This window comes from Vanacampus margaritifer, chromosome 8, assembly GCF_051991255.1.
Source record: "Vanacampus margaritifer isolate UIUO_Vmar chromosome 8, RoL_Vmar_1.0, whole genome shotgun sequence".
NCBI lineage: Eukaryota > Metazoa > Chordata > Actinopteri > Syngnathiformes > Syngnathidae > Vanacampus > Vanacampus margaritifer.
In genome coordinates, this window is record NC_135439.1 from 5,313,433 (window position 1) to 5,336,133 (window position 22,701).

General features: G+C 41.3%; 2 protein-coding genes across 2 annotated transcripts in view; one reads left to right on the top strand and one right to left on the bottom strand.

Annotated features, from left to right (window-relative positions):
- The window catches only part of LOC144056210 (olfactory receptor class A-like protein 1), a 159,504-nt gene that overhangs the window by 935 nt on the left and 135,868 nt on the right, over positions 1-22,701 (top strand). The window lies entirely within an intron of this gene.
- Positions 210-15,245, bottom strand: LOC144056756 (hematopoietic progenitor cell antigen CD34). Its single transcript, XM_077573803.1, has 8 exons — positions 15,087-15,245; positions 6,426-6,533; positions 4,896-5,143; positions 3,967-4,047; positions 3,675-3,795; positions 3,513-3,565; positions 3,271-3,420; positions 210-1,503 (listed from the first exon to the last, which is right to left on the bottom strand). The coding sequence occupies exons 1-8, from the start codon at positions 15,169-15,171 to the stop codon at positions 1,309-1,311; spliced, it is 1,041 nt and encodes a 346-aa protein (XP_077429929.1). The 5' UTR covers positions 15,172-15,245; the 3' UTR covers positions 210-1,308.

Consider the following 22,701-nt stretch of genomic DNA (forward strand, 5'->3'; position numbering starts at 1 on the left):
AGACTGGTTACACCCTGGACTAGTCGCAATTACAGGGCATATTTAAACGAACATTCAAACTCCAATTTGCACCAAAGTACATTTTATAGCTTTCAATCAACCCAACATTCAGGTTTTTGGATGCAGAAGGCAAAATGGAGTACCTGTAGAAAATTCACATGAAGGACACATACGGTATTTAACAAGTTATATTTTACACATATTTAGCAACTGGACCTTGGCTTTTGATTGGAAGGGGGCGGGGCAAAAAAAAGTTACTATACAAGATTGGGATGAGACAATGGCAATATACGGTGTAAATCTACTTTCAGATCCAAAATAGACAAGTTAAAATTTGTTGTGCTCTGATAAGAGAGATCTCTTGTGTCAATAAAACACACTGTGAAGACTTTTTGGTTAGAATTCACAGAATTAACTTTCTTGACAGCTAACTGATTTTTGTGGTTTTCACACTTTATTCAGAATATAAAATAAAAAAGCTGCACACGTCATGTCCAAAAGTCAACATGCAAACACAAATAGTCATACATACTTAAACCAATTTTTTTTGTTTGTTTGCAAAACATAGCATTGTCTTTCTCTCTTAATTAAATCCAAATGCAGATTGCTACGGAGCTTTAGTCTTCATATAGAATGCTAACACAGCATTTTTTTTTTTGCAGCAATGTCTATTAACTTGGACCAGATCTAGTTAAATCCTAGTTTGGTAAAGATTATAAGATCCCATTTTACCTCCTACAGTGCAAGTGGTACTCTTGAAAGGTTTACGAGCATACGAGCAGGTAGGGAAGCGATGAAAACATTAACAGAGAAAGTAACATGACAACAAACAAAAATACAACAAAACAAAGTAAGCGTCAAAACTTTTTACAAGAATATAAAACCTAGTCTATGTGGCTTCATTGGACCTTTGCTTGACATAAAAAAAAAAAAAAATCATTTTAAGAATCAACATAACATATTTGACATTACTCAGATGAATGACTCTAAACTAAAGGTAGGCAGTGCTGACAAATCCAAGTCAGCCCCCTGCTGAACAGTTTTAGTTCCAATTACATCGTATGCAAGCTCCTCTTGGAAGGATCCCAAACTTTTCACATTACAGGCATTGTCATTAATGTCATTATGAACCTCACTGACGCCGTCATTGCTCTGGATGTTGGGAGTTGTGGGGGGGAATTGAAGACAGCTGCTTTTGCTCAATTTGTCTCTCCAAAGTATGGAAAGCCTTCAAAGCAGTCAACAGAGGGAATGTGGGTAGAATGAACCAGTGGTTGATAGGTTGAAGGTCATTGGGACTGTCTAGATTCACATTTCTGTGTCAGCCACCGGGGTCTGGCCAGCGGCAGAGTGCCCATTGGTGGTCGGGGCGAGATTGGTCCCATTTTCTGGTGGAGATTCTCCATTAGCGGCGGCGGGCTTGTCAATTGGCTCCTGGGGCAGGGGGGCGACGGATACCAGGGTGTTGGCCTGGTTCTCCTCGTCCACCTGGTAAGACTCAGCCTGTAGAAAGCACACAACAAATGTCAGTTTTGTGTGTGTGTGTGTGTGTTTTTTTTTTACAAGGTTAGCTTCAAGCTAACACATGCAACCCTGTTCAAATAGGACACGCAATCAGGCAAGAACGTGTGAATTGAGAATGGATTTGCACATGCGGGTGTAGCCCCAAAGTAAACAAAAGCGTTCTCTCTTAATGAACTTTATAGGTTTCAGCTGTGTGAACTTAGATGGACGTGTCCGCCTTAGAGGTCATCTAGCAAGCGATCGCCACGCTAACTCTTTCTGCCGCTCACTTCTAAAGAGCGGCTCACGCTATAAGAAGATCTCTGCAGATGATATATGATACTCGGGACGGAGTTGTGCGGCGTTGACTAACTGAGGCCTTGAACAAAGGCAGTTCCATCAAAATGGTGGCATGGGCGTACCCCCGTGCGGTAATTCTTTATAAAAGATGATGTCATCATGAGCTAGTGAGAAAAAAGGAACTGAAACCATGTGTAGCCTCGTGGAAAGAAGCGAGATTAAAAAGAAAAAAAAACGGTGGTGGTTTGAGTTAAGTGAGTGGAGCGTGTCCTTGCCAGTGATTAACTGACAACAGGAGATTCATAAATGTGATTTATAATCTATTTATACTGTAAAAAAAAATACATGCTTGCATTGGGCATGTTTTTGTCTGGGATATTGGTGGTCCACTTTTGAAATGTGTTACTGTTGATTTACAGGTCGTCATAGATTATAAACCCCATTTTAGCATCATGTAGTAAAAATAGCTTTTTGGGGGGGGGGTTGTTTTTTTTAAGAGAAAAATGGTCCTGCACCTTTGAACCATTAATCTGACTAGTTGATGGGTCAACATTACTGCCTTTTTAGCTTGAATCAAACTGTGTTTCTTTCCAATCGTCCAATTTACTACGGACTTTTCGACTCGAAATATAGGCCACCTGATTATAACACTCACTGGCACAATGAAACAAAGCGACACAGTCTCCATGCATCCATGCGGGTCACAAGAAATAAGTTGGTTCTGGATGAGTATAGCGTTAGCTTTGCTAGCTTTGGTTAATGGGAATGGCGGCGAGTTGAGACCGGCTTGTTGAAGGAAAACATGTGCAAAGATCCCTCTATGTACAACTACTCTTAATATTCTGGTGAGTTTTATTTAAAGTTAAAGTAAAATTAAAGTACTACTGATTGTCACACCCAAACAAGTTTATTTGTAGCCTACTGGTATGTTGGTCCCCCGAAACTGGTTGGTGGCATAAAAAAGTTTGGGTACAATTGTTGCATGTCAAAGAAATATCAATGATATCATCGATTAATCGACTTCGACTCGACTTCTACCACATTATAGAAGACTACAAAACATATTTAGTGGTTGAGCCTAATCCTGCACCAACCTCTTTTTTCATATTTACGCTGCAAACTGTTTGGAGAGCAAGATGATTAGGACTGCCTAAACCGTTGAATGATTAACAAGATGATGCATCTTAACATCCCTGACTAACCAAATTCTGCATAATCTTCATGATTCATCAAGATAAAAAAAGATTGTATGATTGATTGCGACTGTATTTTGCATCTCGGCGCACTAGAAGTCATTGTCAAGCCAATATTATATAGTAGGAGTGACCCGAGCAAGGCAGCAAGTCCAGCGCCCTGTGGTTGTTGGTATTTCCACCTAAAATGGAACCTTACAGGGTCTGTTCTTGGTTTCCTGTTTTCAAGGCTCCCTAATTTTCTAAAAATGTCCGTGCCCTTTTATCCACTCACCAGCCGGACTCCTTTGGAATTCTTGCGGTGCGTCTTAAAGTAATACCCGGCGACCAGCAGAGCAGCCAGCAGCAGGCCAGCTAGCAACAGGGAAACCAGCACCATTTTAGAGTTCTTCCTCCAGTGAGGGACCGCCTCCTTCACGCCAGCCTGATCATCCAAACAAGAACATACAAAACGAGCAATGATTGTGGAAGTGTCATTTCAGTATTTAATTTTATTTTTTACGCCCCTTTCCCTACTTTGTCTTTGATGTTGTCATTGTTGAACTTGTTGACCATGGCTTTTACGTCGTCTGAAAAATAGGAGAGGCACGCCTTGAGTTAAAATCCAGCCTCGTTCACATTGAGCTCCATCCAAAGTACACGTGTGTACGTATCCTCAACATGACTCCCACGTCTGACCTTCAACATACTGTCCAGATACAAGGATCCGGTCCGTGTTGTCCTCCTGATAGATCAGTAGCTTGCAGTCTTCGCCGCACAACTCTTCCAGAACGCTTTTAATCTTCATCTTTGTGGTTTTCTGCAAGGTGACCGAAATATAAGATTCTTGTTGGACTGATGCTTAGGCGGTGATTGCAGCCATTCTTTGTGAACCACTTGACAAATATCAGCACATGATGATGAAAGGTACAAGAATGTGCATTTGCAACGATTTGCGTAAGAGCCGATAAAATGTACTGCTTTTACTTACACAAGTGGAAGACTGAGTGAGTTGGAGATTGACAGCGTTTTTGTCTTGGACTACCTCTTTGCCCACACACACCACTTCACCCTACATGGTGCAATTCAAAGGAGAGTGCATGAGGAAAGGCTTCTCATCAGTGAAACGTGTCCCTTGGAGACTATGGAGGACCAAAACGGTCAAAATTAAAAATGACTAAATAAATAAATGACTAAATGTGAAAATAAAAACTGATATAAAAAATATAATTCAAAAATTAAATACCAAAAAATAATATTAATATAATAATAATATCAAATAATAATAATAATAAATATAAAAATAAATATATAAATATAATTAAATATAAATCGAATAAAAACACTCTTCTCTCACTTTTATTTCATGCTGCAGACGCTCTGCCAGGACGAAATGTTATTCAAATGAGGGGGCGGTCCTAAGCGTGTCTTGGGTTGGACTCCGCCATTGCATACTGCCTTTCATTGGTCGAGTGAGCGGGTCGGCGAACAAGGAAGTCTCACCGGCTTGCATTGGAGAGCTCCAGCAATGGACGACTATCTTGTCCACTGTCACCTCGACTTGTTGTCGAGTAACTTAAGTCGCGACTCGCAAGTTGTGGTGACAGTGGACAAGATAGACGTCCATTGCTGGAACTCTCCAATTCAAGCCAGCCAAGACTTCCTTGTTTGCCGATCTGCTTACCTAACCAAAGAAAGGCAGTTTGCAATGAAATAAATAAATGTGAAAGCAGAGCGTTTTTATTTATTGGTTGATATTTATGATAATTTTTTGAATCTCGTTTTTTTTTATTTTAATTTTTTAATTATTTTGTATATCCGTTTTTATTTTCAATTTTAGTAATTTATTTATTAGGTATTTTTTATTTTATTTTATTTTTTAACTTTGGCAGTTTTGGTCCTCCATAGTAGACATCTTACCTTGGCAACGTTGTCTGGGCCATCACCTCTCGGTGGTGCCGGTGCAGCCGTCGATTGTTCCTGGATTTGGGGTTCGTCTGCGTACACGTCTATGGTGATCTGTTCCCCTTCGGCCGTGTCTTCAGCGGCCACGGGCGTGTCCTCCCCCTCGCTCTCGGGTCCCGTTTGTTCCGTAGGTGGTGCCTGTGTTGTCTGCACATTGGTGTGTTGGGTTTCCATCACAACGTCAAATAGGTGATTGCCTGAATCTGAGGAGGGAATTAAATGGAAATGTTGAGGGCATGCGTTATGATGGCAAGCAGCGTGTTACTATATTGACTTCTAGTTTTCTTGAATGCGGAACAGGGTTATTATAGTTTTAAAATCTTCATTATAGTTAGTTTTTATTTTGTTTTGAGTTTTGTTTTTTAAATGTAGTTTTAATTAGTTTTTTTGGGCGGCGCTTAGTTTTTAGTTTGAGTTATTTTGAAAATGCTTAGTTTTAGTTACAGTAATTTCTGAACTATAAGCCGCTACTTTTTTTACTTGCATTCGACCCTGCAGCTAATACAAAGGTGCGGCTTATCTATCAGATCACAAAGAAAGTAGCGGGAACCCGGTGCGGTAACATTAAAACACCTGCGGCTTATAGTCGGGTGCATCTTATATGTGTAACAAACTCGAGTATTCCCCAAATTTAGCTAGCGCGGCTTATAGTCAGGTGCGCCTTATAGTCCAGAAATTACTGTGGTTAGTTCTAGTAGTATTAGTTTTTATTTTGAAAAAAAATGGTATTACTTGTGTGCAAGATTTAATAAACACCACGGCTATACCAACAATAGCACATGAACGGAACTCAGTCGTTTTTAGGAGTTTTCCGGGTGGTAAGGTCCATCTTTCCCATACCACGTGAAGGCAGGGTTAATTCTGGTTAATATTGAAATAAATATACTTAAATCACATTTAAAATCAACCCCAAAGGCTCATGTATGAAATGTATTACCAATTACAAAAACTAAATACATTTTCACTAATAATTATAGTTAGTTTTGTAAATGTAAAATGTAGTTACAGTTAGTTTTCGTTTTTTTTTTTTAGCATTTTTGTTTTTATTTTATTTCATAACAAAAAAGTTTTTTTAATTTTAGTTTTAGTTAACTAAAATAACCTTTGCGCGGAATAATGATTTTCTACAAATGTGGCACGTACATGTGGTCAGAGTTGTTTTAGAAAACATTTTTATTAACCTCTAAATGTTGAAGTGCCACAGTCAACGCCAGCAAAGTGTCAAAAAAATATCAGAAATCTGGCTCCATATCATGGCAGCTAAATCGTATTAGTTACATCACATCTTGACATTTCTACTGAAATACAGTACACTCCTGTATGTATTGGACTGAGTCCTACTTTTTGCGGTAGTGGTTTTAGTGGTAATGCATTTGAACTCCTTTGTGCTTTATGATGCTTATTTTTGCCCACTGTGAGACCTTAAGTCACACATGAGTTAGTCCAGAGAGACGGACGAGTTCCCAGGGAGGAATTCCAGCTTACCAGGCGCTTCAGTTGTCATCGGAATCATGTCTCCTCTGATGTACGCTTCCCCCGCCACGGTCGTCGCTGCCTTCGTGACGACATCATCATCTTGTGCTCTGACCCCCGCTGGATACAAGTGTTGAAATCATACCCGATCAATTGTGAAGACTCACGGGGTACTAGGTGGACAGTAATGCATTCAGTTCCAGTCACATTGGGACTTTGCCCAAATAATTGAGCGGTTGTTGTGACTCACAACAACAGAATTGTCAGTTGTAATGTACGCTAACTCTGTAATTCTCGCTAATCGAGCGCGGTGAAAGTGATTATACACTCCCATGTTTCACATTCCTTGGCTGTGCCGGCCGGATGGCATTCAGCATACAATAGAGCACTTACTGTACAGCCACAAGAGAATCTGCTCTTCCAGCAAGATCTTAAATCAATGAGCGGCACTGTAGTTAAAAAAAAAAATAAAAAAAAAAGTCTACACTGGCGACGTTAGCAAATAAACCTTCCCTCAATACGAGACATGGCCCTGCCAGCCAAATGTGCTCACCTCCCACTGGGAAAGATGCTGAGAGCTTCCCAGGAAAATCTGAACATGCCAGAGGCGACGGGGTGGACTCGTGCCAAAGTGTGAAAAATATTTATTATTGTAGCGACACACTGCATGCCAGAAGAGAGCGTTTCACATCAGATACAGTTGAGGCGTTCTGTCAATCAGGCCAGAGCGCTTCTGTTTAGTCTCAGTGTGCTGCGATCTGCGGCATACGTTTATTTTCCCCACGTCATACCTAACTTGGATTAAAAATGTTGAGAACAGTTATGCACTTGTGCTACAATATTTACATTAACCTGTTAATTCAGGACTTTTGACGTGACATAGCAACATGCACTCATAGTTAATCAGGCTTTTCAGTTGTTTAAGTTTCTCAGAAAGATGGTGAGGTAATAGAATTGTACATACCGGTAGTTTGATTGAGTTTTTAGCCAAGCTTAAACCACCACTGAATACTTTCCCAACTGTTTTGAGTTATGAGCTGGTCATTATGTCATTTTCCGGTCCTTCCCTCATAATTTAAAACTCTAAAATGGAGGTTTAATGTGTTATTTCTAGCATGTGACTTTTTTGTACATGTTTTATCTTTTTGGAACCCCGCCCTGTGCTGACACTGAGCTGGCGGCGCATTTGAGGCCTTTTGTTGGCATGACAGGTCAGATTGCAAACGAGGAGGGTCCGGCAATCAAACCAAAACACAGCATTCCTGCTGCCCAGATTTGCGCCGTGCTGCCAAAACACCGCCATCATTACCTCACTTTCCAAACATTCCCATCATGCATCAACTCTGCAGATCTCATTACGCTTTCGCTCACTCGCTCACTGTGTTGGTTTTGCTGTTTCCTGCACTCTGCAAATTGTCATATTGTTTGCGGCTTTGTCACATGCGGTTTTCATTTTGTTGTTGGCTTTGTTTTAAGCTGTCACAAACTTGGCTTCAGACATTGCAATTGGGTTTATGGTGATTGTCATAAATTCCAGCCATATACTCTACACCTGCAGAGACAAACATGGGATTGCATTAGAGATAGACCGATATGGGTTTTTCAGGGCCGATACCAATGCCGATTATTAGTAGCCAAGGAAGCCGATAACCGATATTTCAGACCAATATTCATTTCGGCGTCCACATTTTTAAAAATACAAATGGCGATCTTGACTTTGTTTTAATGTCTTAAAGCATGTTTATTGAACACATTTTCAGACTTTTCAAAATGTATTTTTATTTTTTTTATTTTTTAATCTTAGACAATATACTAAACTTTCATTAAAAAAAAAAAAGTTCAGGGAGCTCCCAAGGTTATCAGTGCATCTTAAAAAGTTAAATGGAAACGTAAAGAAGCAAATACCATAGTTTTTTCCAAAATTAAAAACAAATCCTGAAATCTTAAACTTTCACATTTATTTGTTTTTAATGTCAAACAGAAACAAAAGGTTCAGAAGGTTCCCAGGGTCAGCAGCATATCTTATTAAGTTAACTGAAAATTTTAATAAATAGTTCCCTGAGATTAAAATGGTTTTAGATTTACCTTTTTGTTGGACCATCAGATTTTGAAAAAAGTTTGATACCGATATTCGTCAAAATGCCAAATATCTGCGCCGATAATCGGGCAGGTCTATAGCGAGATTGCATAGGTTTTATTATTTCATATACAAAGATATAACATCAGAAAACGTTTTTACCCATTTGGTCTTTTTACTTGCAATCCAAGGTTGCTGTGATCTGCAAGGTTTCTTTTTAGGATGTAATGAGAAATACTTCTCCATTCCTGCTATTGTTAATACATAAACATTCCCAATTTGCACATGGAAAATACTGTCCACCACATGGATGGACTGAAGCTTTCAGCCCTATGGTGAATTCACATTTGACTTTTTTGAACCTTAGTACATCCTTAAATACTCTTTTGTGCAGCACTAAATTCCAGTATTCCTCTATCAAGCTGGCGTTTTATGATCGCGCACAGGAGAAAAAAATGTGTCTGCGTGATATAGCTTGCTTCATTGCTTGTCATAGAAATTTTTGATTTGCCACATGTCTGCTGAATGCTTCTTTTGGTAAATCAATGTGACAAGCAGGTGCCACCACAGTCATCGCTGCATGTTCTGTGTGAGCAGGTGCCGAGTCCAGTAATGTGCAAGAAGGCCCTCTGGCATGCTCTGTTTAGCAACTGTCCATGACAGCTGCTCATTATATTGTATATACTGTATGTATGCGTATAGGGGAAATATGGTTTCTATAATTTCCAGCATGCACACGGCTGACCTTTTTGAAGGTTTCTCCATGTGTAAAGCTAACGAGGGCGGACATGTTTATACCCGGTGTGTGATATTTGCGATTTTTGTGGGAAGGCCATCGCTGTGTCTGAAATAATTTCAATGCTTTGCTGCCATCTAGTGGCATCTATAAGCATTTCTAATCCTCTATTGGGATAAATTAGGCATAAATTACTCACTGAATTTCACTGTTCACGACTGGGCCACTGTCATCAACAAATTAGCCTAAGTTTTTTTTTTTTTGGCATCTTTAATGGTGCTAACACAACCCAACAACTGCATATGTACAAGTTGTCCATAACATTTAGTGGCTTCTACATGACAGGACAGCCAGTCCCTGACCTTGTGTGTCTCTCTTTTATAACGATGGTCTGTTGTATCCAGCTGCCATCCTTCTTCTGTCTCTGGGTGGTCCGCTTGTTTATTTTACCAGAAAAAGGATGAGGTTCAAAATGGCTGGTGCATAAATTGGGAGGTTTTGTTACACAAACGTGACTCATTCAAGTGGTAGAGTGCTGAGAAGCTAAGATGTGTTGTTTCAACTCTGTGGCGGCTGCAGCAGGCCTGTGTGGGACAGGCAGGGGTGAGCCTTCATCAGTTACAAAATATAAGAGTGAAGTTTTGACTCATGATTGCAAGTGACCCGTGAACCCAATAGCACCTCACTGCCTTGGCCATGTTTTGACACAGCCACATTAATGATTCACGGCTGAATCATGTAATAAACTGTCTAGTTTTGGTGGGTTGGTTGATTAATGAATGTAATGAAAAATAATAGATGTGTCTTGTAGTTTTCATTTTTCCTGAAAATTATATTATCGTGAACGTAGCATGTATGCCAGATGACAGAGCATCAGTAGTAACTGGGGGTTCAGTATCCTGCTCAAGTAAGCAAACAAGGATAAAACAGATGTTGAAGTTACAATGGCTTCTATAACTTTTCTTTAATAACGGCTAACGTCTTTGTAGTATGACAACCATCTGTATGGTTATAATGTTTGATGTTGAAAGTATTTCCATTATTCCCTATGGGAAACATTCTTCAGACATCAGGACAAATACGAGTTTGACGAGCGACCCGTAATGGATTTTGATCTACCTTGGAGTTTCCACTGTACTCCACTTCAAACGTAATAACCCCCACCTCCACCCCCCACCCCCGCTCATTTCCTACAATGAACATTTTGTGATAATCAGTTTTGTGTCTCGTACCACAAACATAGCAAAGCTCCTCTTAACACGACGGTCCTAATTAGCCTTGACCCTCTTTGTGTTGACTTCATCACTCCATTTTTGATTTTCCCACCAGAAAAAGGACTGCTATGGTCTGTATAGCCCCCCACCCCCACCCCTTCCTCCCCATCTCTTGGGACCGGGGATAGAGGAATGTAGAGGGCTAGCAGCCTGCCGGCCCCACGCCCCTCACCGACTGCTCGCCCTCTCCCAGTCACGCACGGCTAATCCCAGGCATCTTCCGAGGTGAGCCGTACACACCTCCCACGTTCTGGAGAAGGTGTCAAGAGCCAGACCATAACCATCTCCTCTCACTACATGTGTTCTTTATTTCACTGCTCGGGGACAAATAAAGAGCAAGCAAGACGTTTCCCACGGTCGCAGAGAACTCGCCCTTCTTTTCTTTGCAATGTTGGCGTATTCCCCATTGCATCACTTTGTGCCAAATAATGTGGCATCTGCAATTTTCATTGGACCAACAACATCCCAGAGGCTAGTCCGAAATGTGGGCCATGTGACAGCGATGGCACAAAGCCACTTATTTTTATAAGAATGGTACCACTTGGCTTTGCCAGCTGTGACCAAAATGTAATTGCATGCCGATTTTCAAGCTTATTGTCAACACTGGAGCTGTTGTGACCATTTCAAGAAAGACCCCTCTGTTCCTAGCAGATGTCTTCTTCATGCTATATGTGTGAATTGCACGGTTTGGATTTAGCTGGTGCTAAAGGACGTGACGGGCTAAAATAGTTGCTACAAATCGGCACTCTGTGCTTGACTGGGCGGGTCACCATTGGTCAAAACCTTGACCTTTCAAATTGGATTATTTATAACAAAAGGGACAGCATTGTCGTTTGTATGCATCAAAGGTTGTCTTCACAAAGACGGCGATTTGGCACAGTGGTGGCCTTCTCTTAATCAGTGTAACGTTTGGCGACGCCATGCTGTCTTCGAGCTCATTCGGCATGGCAAGATGTGAAAGTGGGGCTGCTTTCCAAACTTTTAAAGTCGCGTCTCGCTGACTCTTCAGTTCACACTAAACAGATTCATCAGACCATCTAAAATATCATCTTTTCCTGATCTTTTCCCAAGTGACACCTATTAAAGGAGGAGTAAACGGGCGTATCCTGCTTTGTAATCAAATATCCTCCAAATGAAGTTGTAGAGTTAAGAACATGCCGAGGAATGTGACACCAGAGCCTCGTCCCTTTGGGTTAAACGTGCTCTGCAACTCTACCCTCTTTGAAACAACAGGCTGCTGACCCCAGTATCTTGACTATGCCGAACAACCCCCTCCCTCCCCCTTTCCTCCCCTTCATTCCTGCCAGAGCGATTGATGGCCGTCCCGTTCTTTCCCCTTGGCAGAAAAACAACGGGCCTTCATGGTTTCAGTCAAGTCGGTGGAAGCGCCGCGTATTTCACCCGCTGCTGCTGTCTAAGCTGCAACTGACCTGACCCCTAAGGCTGCTTATCAAAAGTGCGGTGCCGGCTTTTGAGGGCCACAATCAGGAAACGTGACATCTGCTTTCAATTGGCGTGTTCTCGATGCGCCCCACCCTCCCCCTCTGCAATGCACACGCTCACATTTGCGTCGCTGTGAATAGGCCTGTTGGGTTTGATTGTGTGCAGGTAGAAATTTGAGGGCTCGGCCCACTCGGATGCTCTGAGGCTCCGTATTGATTGCACACAGAAAGAATTTGACACAAACAACATTTTCACTGAAGTAACTGCTATTGTATGCATCCAGGGGTGGTGTTGGCTATCACAAGCCATTAAGACTTCTGACGTGAGTGCACTTAGTCTGTGTGTAAAGATTTTGAAACAGCATTTAGTGTTTAAAGAGGTTAACTTTGCCATCTACTACTCAAGCCTCCTGCCCATCTTGACAACTTCCCTTCTATTGAAAGCATGACGGTGTTTGATTAAAGCCATCTTTTCACAAAGTGATACAATCCAGTTCAGCTCCCATGGGACATTTTGGAACGGTAAAGGTTCCTCTGGTTGATTTACCAAAGGCAGTTAACAAATGCTTGTACAGGGAGTCCTCAAGTCACGACGTACGAAACCTACGACATTTCGACTTTACAACGCCGGTGCCTCGCCTATAAAACCTTTTTCATTTTCCACAGTAATCACACCATTTTAAAGCTATTTAAAGTTGTGTTGTCGTTACCGCCAGCAACGGGCGTCCATCGAACAGATCAGCTCGCCATCAGGCGCATCACATTTTCGTGTTTCATTTTCCATTAGCTCTGTCCATCAGCAATGAATGTCGGAAACACGAAATATCGTTTCCGGCATCTTTCGGGTGGCGCGAATATGTTTTTAAAATTGACTGTACAAGGTATTTTGATGTAAATATTATAAATATGAAATCTGACTCCAGGTTCCATCGCCAGCGTAGAAACGGAAACTCGTCCGTAACTCGAGGACTCTCTGTAAGTAAAGTTGTGTATGGTATAATCGCTACATCAACAACATACCTAGCACGTCATATCCGCACGTCAGCGTGCAACTTGCACATAAATGTGCCACCATACATAGTGCTGCATGCTGTCATAAATGTAAACGTAGCATAATTTGCCGCTTGTTATCTTCACATCCCACTATTTCCATTTCCATTGTAACATGGGACTGACTATTAATTGACCAATCAACAGTATGTCTATGGTCTACCTTAACTCTACTATTGGTACTACTAGTATCCCAACTAAAGAGTGTTGAGAGTTGGGATGGTACGGTTCAGATATTTTGGTAGCAATGGAAAGTTTAAAAAAATCTGAACCATACTAAACTGAAGGGTGTCTCGTACCTGGAGAGCGTTCGAAGCCCCATCCTATTTGGGGACCAGTTACAATATGTACGTGGTGCTACTGACGTTTGACTGCATTTGCTACTTCTATAGCAGTTATACAAACAATGTTGAGCATAATTACATGCTCGTACTTTGGCAGGAACCTTGGACTGGGTTCACTGCCGGTCTGAAGTGCCGCCCTAAAACCACTTCACAGTTCACACAGACCTTATACTGTGTTGTGGTGAAATATGTTAGGTGGTCTATCCAAACACGAGAAATATCCTTTACTTATGTTGCCGTTTTTCCACAAGAAGCCTGTTGAATGTTTTCACCGCAGGGGTTTTCCCATGAGTGCCTGTCCATTATGCTACCAGAACGCTCCATCTCCATTTGTCCCGGTCACCATTACATTCTGGAAGGCCCATAAATCTTGCCCAGTGAGTAAGACTGTCTTTCCTTGCTTACATAAGAAGCAGCACAGCTCCAGTTGCCCGAGTTGACAAGACAATTTAGTTGGTTATTTGAACCCAGCTCAGGAAGCAGATGTTTGTTTCAAATGTAAAGCAACACTTGAGGATTTTCCATTGTGTATGATATTTGATGCCTGGTCCATTCATCTTTTTGTTGGATTAGCGGATTGCGTTGTGTGCAGCTCTTGTTTATCAAAAGAGAACTTTTTGTTTTTGTTTCAGAGTCTATGCAGCAATGTTTTTTTTCCAAAGCTTCCAAACGTCGGATGAGCTCATGAGTTGTGGAAGAAACCAGTTTTGAATTAAGTCATCCAATGTGTGATTAATTTAAAACCACAACGCAGAGTCAGCTCTCACCTCCGATTTGATATGCAAGACTTAGACTGATTTAAACTTGGCTTTGTCACATTTTATTTGTGAGTGACCCTCCATCTCTTCAGCTTACGATTAATGAGCTAAAACTGGAGTTTAATCAAATCGCCTGGCTGGAACTCCTTCTTACTTTTGAAGCAACTCCCTTGGAAAGGGCTTTGATTGCAGAGAGACTTAAAAAATGTTTATTTCCTTATTTGGTGGTGGCTTTGTGAAAGTTTTGATGTTGTAATATGATATGATGATGGAATAGAAGCAGCTTTGGAAAAAATGTTGAAAGGACAAAATTCATTGTGCAAAAACTGGTGACGAAAATGAGCATGAGGTCATCCTAAAATGTTGCAGTGGAAAATAAATTAATCTGCCAATGCATCGATGACGAACAACTTTTACATAATTTCTTCTGCTGAACTTGAGCATGTGAGCTGTATCCAATTTTCCAAATAGTTCAACTCCATTAGTCAATTTGATTGTCTCACTCAAGCCTCCTGTGCTGTAGACACACATGCATGCATGGCTTCATGTTTCATTCTGCTAAATGTAATAGGGACAAGTCAGCAAGATCAATAGTAAATAAAATAAAAAATTTAAAGATTTAAAAAAAAAAGACTCAAATAATGGGAATCTTCAAATAATCAGTTCAGATGCCACAATGATCACTTAGATGATCCCTTTGTTTGCCATTGAGGACCACATCTCGAGTGTCAAATAACCCCCACCCTAACACAACCCCTTTTTAAACTGAAGCAAACCCTACACCATAAAACATCGTGATTGAGACAGTTTGTTTGCATTCCAGGGAGCAGGAAGATTGTAGGGTTAAATCCTGGATTCAAACTGGAACACCATTCAAACTCCTCCAACTTTGCCCCACGCCCCTCCCACCCCCTGTTATTCTGCTTTAACTTCAGTTCAACTAGTTTAGCAAACTTTTCTTCCACTTTGTAACAGTTAAATGCGTTACTCACCAATCATGACTGAAGCGGCGAGGAGAAACGCCAAGGCCAGCATGCTGGCGGGTGGGCCTGCTCGCCGAGGTGATGATGCTGCCATGTGCACACGTCCGACGGCGGTGGTCAAAAATGGAGGGAAAAGTGGAGGTAACGCTGGTTCAGCAGCAGCTTAAGGTTTCCTCTTACCCGCAGCAGGATGGATAAAGCACCACTTGTGTTCTGTCACTTTTATACGGCCCTCCCTTAAACTCCCTCCCTCCCTTGTTGAGGCCCAGCCCTGCACCCGTCTTCCTGCTGGGTACTTTAACCCTTCCCCTATGGCCACACCCCTCGCCGTGAAGCAAGGCAGATGTTGTGCATGAGGAGAATAGACTCTTATTAGGATGCTGCGTGTTTAAGGAAAGTCCAGAATTCCTCAAATACCTTCCACGTTTACCATACACAGGCATTAAAACTGCTCTACATTTTGTGATTTTGATTTTGTTTTGTTTGGTGAAGTAGAAAATGAGTGCCTGACCTGTGAACCCTGCTGGATGGGGGCAGTAATCCAGCACACAATGAAAGGTGACTGCTGACAAAAGGCCTGGACGCTCCGCTCTTTAACAGGCTTATGGAGATGGACTGCGGAGCACAATATTGCATTGGAAACAAAGGTGCGACTCTGTGTTATGCTAATTGAATGAATCAAATTCTGTAGCCCGAAGCTAGCAGCCTTCAACAAGGCCATCAATCAACTGTGGCCGAGGGAGGACACCACAGGGTCCGTTTAAATATTTCGCACTTACGCAGAGGAGCCCCTGAAACGCCCTCGTCAGTTCCCACTCCTTTCCTGCAAATTGAAATCATTCCGGTTCTCATGCTCGCACACATCTGGAAGCACTGGGGAAGGTATGCTAAATGACTTGTTAAGAGAAAAAGATCCCACCCTGATAGACAAAAGTTAGTAGACGCCGACCACGGGGATCTATTCTTAAAACAGTCGTGTCATCTGACACCATTGCCAGTCACCCCCACATCCCATCTCTCCATTTCCTCCGCCACCACTCCTCCACCTCCCCCGGCCGACCACTACCCAAACCCCAAGCTCAAACAGTGGGGTGTTGAGGTGGCCAATTGGCCTCTCACTGTGACTTGAGATGAGCTTGGCTCAACACACACACACACACACACACACACGCACACACACACACACACACACACACACAATACGCCCGCCCGATGAGGGAAAGCAGCGACTAGCCCATTACAGCAGCCACAGCTGGGCAACAGCAGTCACATCACCCCAGTAAAACATTCATTAGTCTGTTAGCTAGTTAAGTATTGCAACTACTTGAGTCCTCATCAATCACAGCTTCCTGTTAGATTGCACTGAACGGACCTTTTAGTGGCAGAACAGACCCTTACCACAATGAGCGTTTCATTTTTACATGAATTTGAGGTTATTTTGATGCTGCATCCTCCTGCGGTAAAGATGTCAAGCTTGTTTTGGTAGAGAGCCACGTTGCAGTTATGGTTGCCTCCAGGTGCTGGTTATAATGATGAAGCCACATCAATATATAATCGCTAGGAGTGCAATGGTAGGCCAAAAATCATGTTGCGTACCCTAATTTTGAGTTTGTGATTTATACGGGCAATTGAAGGGAAAGTAAAAGTCCTGGGAGATATTAGTAAAAATTGTAGCAAGGAAATACTTAAAAAGCAAAGTATCATTAAAACAGGAGAATACAATTATTAATAGTGCCAATAAAAGAGCATTTAAAAGACAAGACACAATTAAAACAGTATTTAAAGTCAGGCTAATAAAGTGTGAAAGAGGAATCAAATGATTTGTCCTCTTTGCGTGTTCCAAAATTTGAAGACAAATTTAATGTAAGAAAAAACACCTTTGCAAAAATGATTTTATCTAACAGAGATCTCTGGACACTCAAACAGCCTCTAATTCATCACTTAAACAGGTGGGATTCAGAGCGTCGAAATGTGTCTCTTCCGCGTGTAAAATGGCTTCTTATAGTTAAAACCGACCGCCTCTCTTTCATTTGTAGACAAAACATACTCTCTGGGTACTTTTCCATGAGCGATGGCGAAAACAGAGTCAGGAGTGCGTGTTCGAAACAGATTCTGTTCTCAAGGACCAAATGTGTTTTCGCACAAAGCGCTGAGAAGGAACTTTTTAGACTAAATAGTATGTCCCATCTTAAGGTCAGATTATACCGAAATCAACACCATCTGCTCTGCACAGGACACAAAACATCTCGACAAGGTTAATATAAAGAATTAAAATGTTAATAATGTGTAACAATGGTTAATATATGAAATGAAGAATTAAAAATGTTATAATATCTATCAAGTGCAATCAGAGTAGCAAAGAGATTTATTGAAAGAGTAGCTCATGAGAATGATGTTTTCATCCATTATTTAAATGAATTGACAGGTTGAGCAGACTTCAGGAAGTTTGTTCTACAAGTGAGGCGCATGACAACTAAACATCTCTTCACTTTGTTTGGTTCTGGGAATACACAATAGAACTATCCCGGTTGACCTTAAGGATTGGGATGCTTGATAGAGAACTAATATATCACACATGTATTTTGGTCAAATACTATTTAGAGCTTCGTAGACCAGCAGTAAAATGTTCAAATAAATCCTTTGGCTCACCAGAGTAGTCATCTTGGGAGTGGTGTGATATGGTCCAGTTTCCTGGTGTTTCTTAGGACTCTGGTTGGAGCATTCTGGGTCAGCTGCAGGTTTCTGATGGATTTTTGTTGTTGTTGTTGTTGAGACCTGTCAACATGTAACCTGGAAATAGCCAGATTGATATTGCGAGAATTAATCTTGCAGAGCAAGGTTAGTCAACAAGAGAACCAGTGCAGTAATCTAGTCTACTGCATATGAAAGTAGGAACAAGTTTTTCTGTGACTTGTTTGGATAGAAAATCCTTAATTGGAGGTAGAGCTATGTTCGTCCAGTGGCAATTGGCAGATTTAGTAATAGATTTTAAGTGGTTGTTGAAATTGAGGTCTGAGTCAATCATTAAACCAATATTTATCACTTGATTTGCAAATTTCAATGACAAGGAGTCAAGGTGAGTTCACTTTGGTTTGCATTCAGTATAGTAAGAGAACAAAATGCAAAGTAACATTGTAAATTTGAACAGAAATTGTATTTGAAATGAAACAACAACTTAAATAAAAAAAAAAAAGAGTAGTTTTGCATCACAGTTTACGAGGCAAAACACATTGAATAACAAAAACCAGAATCAACCGCCCCACGCACGTTAAAGTGGAACAACGCACCAGTTGGAGGTGGAGGCTCGATGGCACGCTAGCTAGCAACAACGTTTGGTTAGCTACTGGTGCGGCTGAACACGTTGTGGAGTTGCTACTCTTACTACGCCAGCTATAAGCATAGAAAGACACACACAGCGTGCGCTGAAATAGAAATAATGTAGGACAATATCATTTTGGAGAAAGGGGAGCGAGGATGCTGGTGAGTGTTATTAATTTGTTGACAGCTGTTGAACTGAATATAGAATTTAGCAGCCAACATTGAAGCACGTGCAGCTCATGGTCAAAACTTGATGTCTATCCGCATGCTTTAGCGTATGAAATTAATCAGGTGTTTACATGTGCTGTATGTTAAGTCAGACTAACCGAATCATTACATTAGCTTGAATGCTACGTCCACGCACCCGAGTGTCTGGTTCAACAACTGGCGGGAAACCAACCAAGCGCGTTCCTAAACATACACAACAGATAATGGTTACCACATGTATAGAGTGATTTGCAGCCTCTAGGCCTTATTTGTCAATAGCGTACCCTTTGCTACACATCTGGTTTCAAACATGGAACCTCTTTTCCAATTAGCCGCTGTACGTTTTCCACGACGGTCTGCAATCTCTGCCTACATCAGGCGGCCATTTAGATGATTTGTGACAGTGCGGTTAAGTCTGTTAAGTGGACTTCGGCCAAATCGGATAGTCGCCGACTCGACCCTCATGCTTACGTGAAGCGCATGTACTAAGCAAATGTGCTAAATGCACTTTTGAAATTCATGATTAAGTGTCTTGGGAGAAATGTTTGCACTGAGCCTTTGTTCTTGCACTTTCTCATGAGGAATCCCCTTCAGGTTCAGCCAAGCCCACAAAAATCCAAATCCAGACCTTTTGTAATTGTGTAATCACTTTTTTTATTTCCCTGCCTGCTCTTGCTCTCGTTGACTTTTTTGTTGTTTTTTATGCCACACACGTATCTCTCCTTTTGTTCTCTAGTGTACAACCTCATGTCTTTGCCAAGAACGATATATAATGGCCATTCCTGCAGTAACTGGCATTTGCTATGTCTGATGAGGCAATAATAATATATAGTAATACTTCCATTAAAGGGCACAAAGCATAAATCCTGTTTAGTTACCATGCTGTGCTGTCAGTTTCACAGATCGTTGACATCTGTATTGTCTTCTTCTTTGCTTGTTGTTACACAGAAAATTCTTGGTAAGATAAAAATGTAATACTATACTCGGGTGACCTGACTGGAATAATTTGCTCAGTGTTGAGCGGGTGCATCAGTCACATTGATCAGATGGAAAACTGTTATATCACACTACAATGCATCATACTGAGAGACGTCATATTTTGGCTTCACATTTATCTTCACAAGAGGGCCAATAAATGTCAGTGTCAACTTACGTTACGCACAAAGACACAGCGAAACCCCTTCAAGTCAAATGCTTTTCTATTGTTTTCGGCACAAGCGAAGGGCACGAGTGATGACAAATATGATGATTTCAGTAGAAATGCATGTAGATGTTAATTCAACATAAGCCGTTTGTTAGCATCTAAACTGATTTTTAAAACGGTGCCAAAAAAAAAAAATCTGGAGCTAGGACTGTATGGGAATTTGGGTGGACACCTCATCCAAATTATGCCCAATTATTGGTGCATATATATATATATATATATATATATATATATATCTATATCTATATATATATATATTTATAGATATATATATCAGTGTGAAGTCTTGTTGGAGGTTCCCAGTCTTCAGAGGGTAGTACTTAAAAATGTAAAATGAAATTTCAACCACTGAACCATCACCAGGGTCATGAGGAGTGAAGTTATGACCATGTGGTCTCATGCCTCTGAAGAGCTTTTGATGAAACGAGCTGATTGGGAAGCAGGTTTAGGCGAGTACAGTGGACCGTCGGGATTAAAAAACAAACAGTTGCAGGAGGCCGGATTTCTTTTGGTTTCTGTTCGCTAAGAGATTAATAATATAATAGTAGCCTATAGTTGTCAATTACAAACTTTAAAGGATATAAAACATGGTGAAATAAAAGTTGCTTTTTTAATTACAGTATGTCGTCATTACCCTTTCACAAAGACAACAGAAGGACTGATGGGCTCTGGATTTTTGTTCTTTGGTTGAGTTCTTTGTTCGCTGAACCATTAAGATTCCGAGGATCCACTCTACAGTTCTTGGCTTTTAATTAATCTGATTTATGACAACACTTCACAAGTTAACTATGTTCAATTTTCCATACATGATCAGTTTTCTGTAGCACTTGGTCTCATTATGATCACGGGTAACTACTGTAGAGTTTATCCTAGCTGACTGTGGGCAAGAGATGGGGCACACCCTGGACGGGTCACAGGCCACATACAGACAAGCAACCGTTTACCCTCACATTCACACCTCTGGACAATTTGTCAATGAACCTAACACACGTTTATGCAATGCGGTTCGTTGCCGGATTACCGGAGGGGTTGGGGGGTCAACACATACACAAGGGAGGACATGCAAACTCTACTCAAGAAGGCCTGAGCCAGATTGAGAACGTTCCCCTTCATCTGACCATTAGCGCGGATTTTAAACAGAAAGGCCAAAAACATGCCTTGTAAAAATTTAACTGCACTAAAAAAGTAGCCGCTAGGGGGTGCTAGAACTGCACAAAATGGAAATCAATCTGACCTTTTTAACAGACGCGCTGCTTTTAATAACGTGACATGACGATGACAATATCGTGGCAGTTTCAATATTGCGATATCACGATATTGCCGTTTTCGTTACAACCCTAGTTATTAGCCCAAACACTGAGGCCTATAATGTGTATCGTTTAAATATCCTATACGAAACTCTTAAGGTCATGTAAAACTGGCCAAAGCCCTCATGAGACACAACCAGTGCACTGTAAAATCATGTTTGTATTGCATAACTTTAAGAGGATAGTTGCTAAACTATAGACTTACCCTATTAAAGTGCTTTAAATGTCAGCTCTTCCCAACTGACTTCAGATCTTAAGAGCTAAAAACCTCGGGCCTATGTCCCCAAATGACTTTTTCCGCATTGTCGCGACTCTTTATGCAGTACTTTTGGTCCTCATATAAAATTTTACCATTTTATCTGGTAACCAAAGTCTTTGCTCTGTATTCTGTGAGTGGAATATTTGAGAGGCTTTGGCATAAGCTCTCCACAGGAAGTTATAAAACAGCCACATTCTCCAAATGTGATGATGCTCTTTGGTGAGACGAGAAAGGCCTGGCCACCTGGAATAATGCCGTATACTTGAATATACTAGATTGTTACGGTTGAAGGCCTTTTCATTCTTAAATAAAATTTTTAATTTGGTTTAATGCGTTCCAATCAACACAATGTAAGCAAGCACATATGCGTGTTGTAATGTGTTTTTTATGGCACACAACAAAAAAAAGTGAGAGTGAGAGAGACTGAGCGAGAGTTGTAAATCCCACAGAGCTCACTGATTGGCTGCGTCGGAGGGTGCCTGTCTTGATTTCCAAAGGGAAGGAGTGAGCGTCTGAGAAGTGGGTGGGCAAGGAGGTTTTTTTCCTTTTCTTTTTTTTTACCATTACCTCTGTCTGGTCCAAGCAGTGATGACCCTTTTAGCGTACAGGCTGGAGAACGGATGTGAGGCAATCATAAACTTGGAGAGCGAGTGTTCCTTTCATCTTGGTGAATCACGAGTTTGTCAGTATTTAGGACCTGCGGGACCCTCCGCATGGCCCTACAGACACAAGATATGCAGCCTCTCAGATGAGCTCCTTGAGAATGAATGTAAACAGTTGTGCTCATGTTGTAGCCACTTTGTATGTTGCTATATTTTTACCCACAGGATGGCAGTAGTCAACCATCCTGATGATCTGCACTTTTCCCTCCACCTTCTTGAATTAACTAATCAACACAGCATTGGATTTCTAGCATCTGCACGCACTTTTACAATGCCGTTGCTAGACAATGTGCAATGACGTCACTAATTCATTTCTTAATGGGAGGGGACAAAAGAAGGAAACTATCACAGCAAATTAAGCAGATAAAGCATCATCTCAGATTAGCTTATTAAATACATTTGGAGGGAAATTGTCAGCGTTGTGATCACTCAGGGAGTTGTTGGGCGTGTCCGTCGGGGATTTTGGTTTCCCCATTTGGACATCTGTCTCTTGTCCTTGGCAAGAACAAACACACACTCGGCGCACAGCCTGTTTGATCGTGTGCAGCCTGATAATGCTGCATGCATATTTAATTAGAGCGGCGGGAGGCTGATGCATGCAGACCTCAGCAGCCTCCAAGATGCGTTTGGGCAGTGCTTCAGGGAATGTAATGCTTGGTTGTACAGG

What these genes read in the sequence shown, in the direction of transcription:
- LOC144056756 (XM_077573803.1), bottom strand. Translation starts at nt 15,171, where the DNA reads ATGGCAGCATCATCACCTCGGCGAGCAGGCCCACCCGCCAGCATGCTG. An exon ending in CGCCGCTTCAGTCATGATTG is followed by an intron (nt 6,534 to 15,086) that starts GTGAGTAACGCA and finishes ACTTGTATCCAG; the next exon opens with CGGGGGTCAGAGCACAAGAT. An exon ending in GCCCAGACAACGTTGCCAAG is followed by an intron (nt 4,048 to 4,895) that starts GTAAGATGTCTA and finishes TGCACCATGTAG; the next exon opens with GGTGAAGTGGTGTGTGTGGG.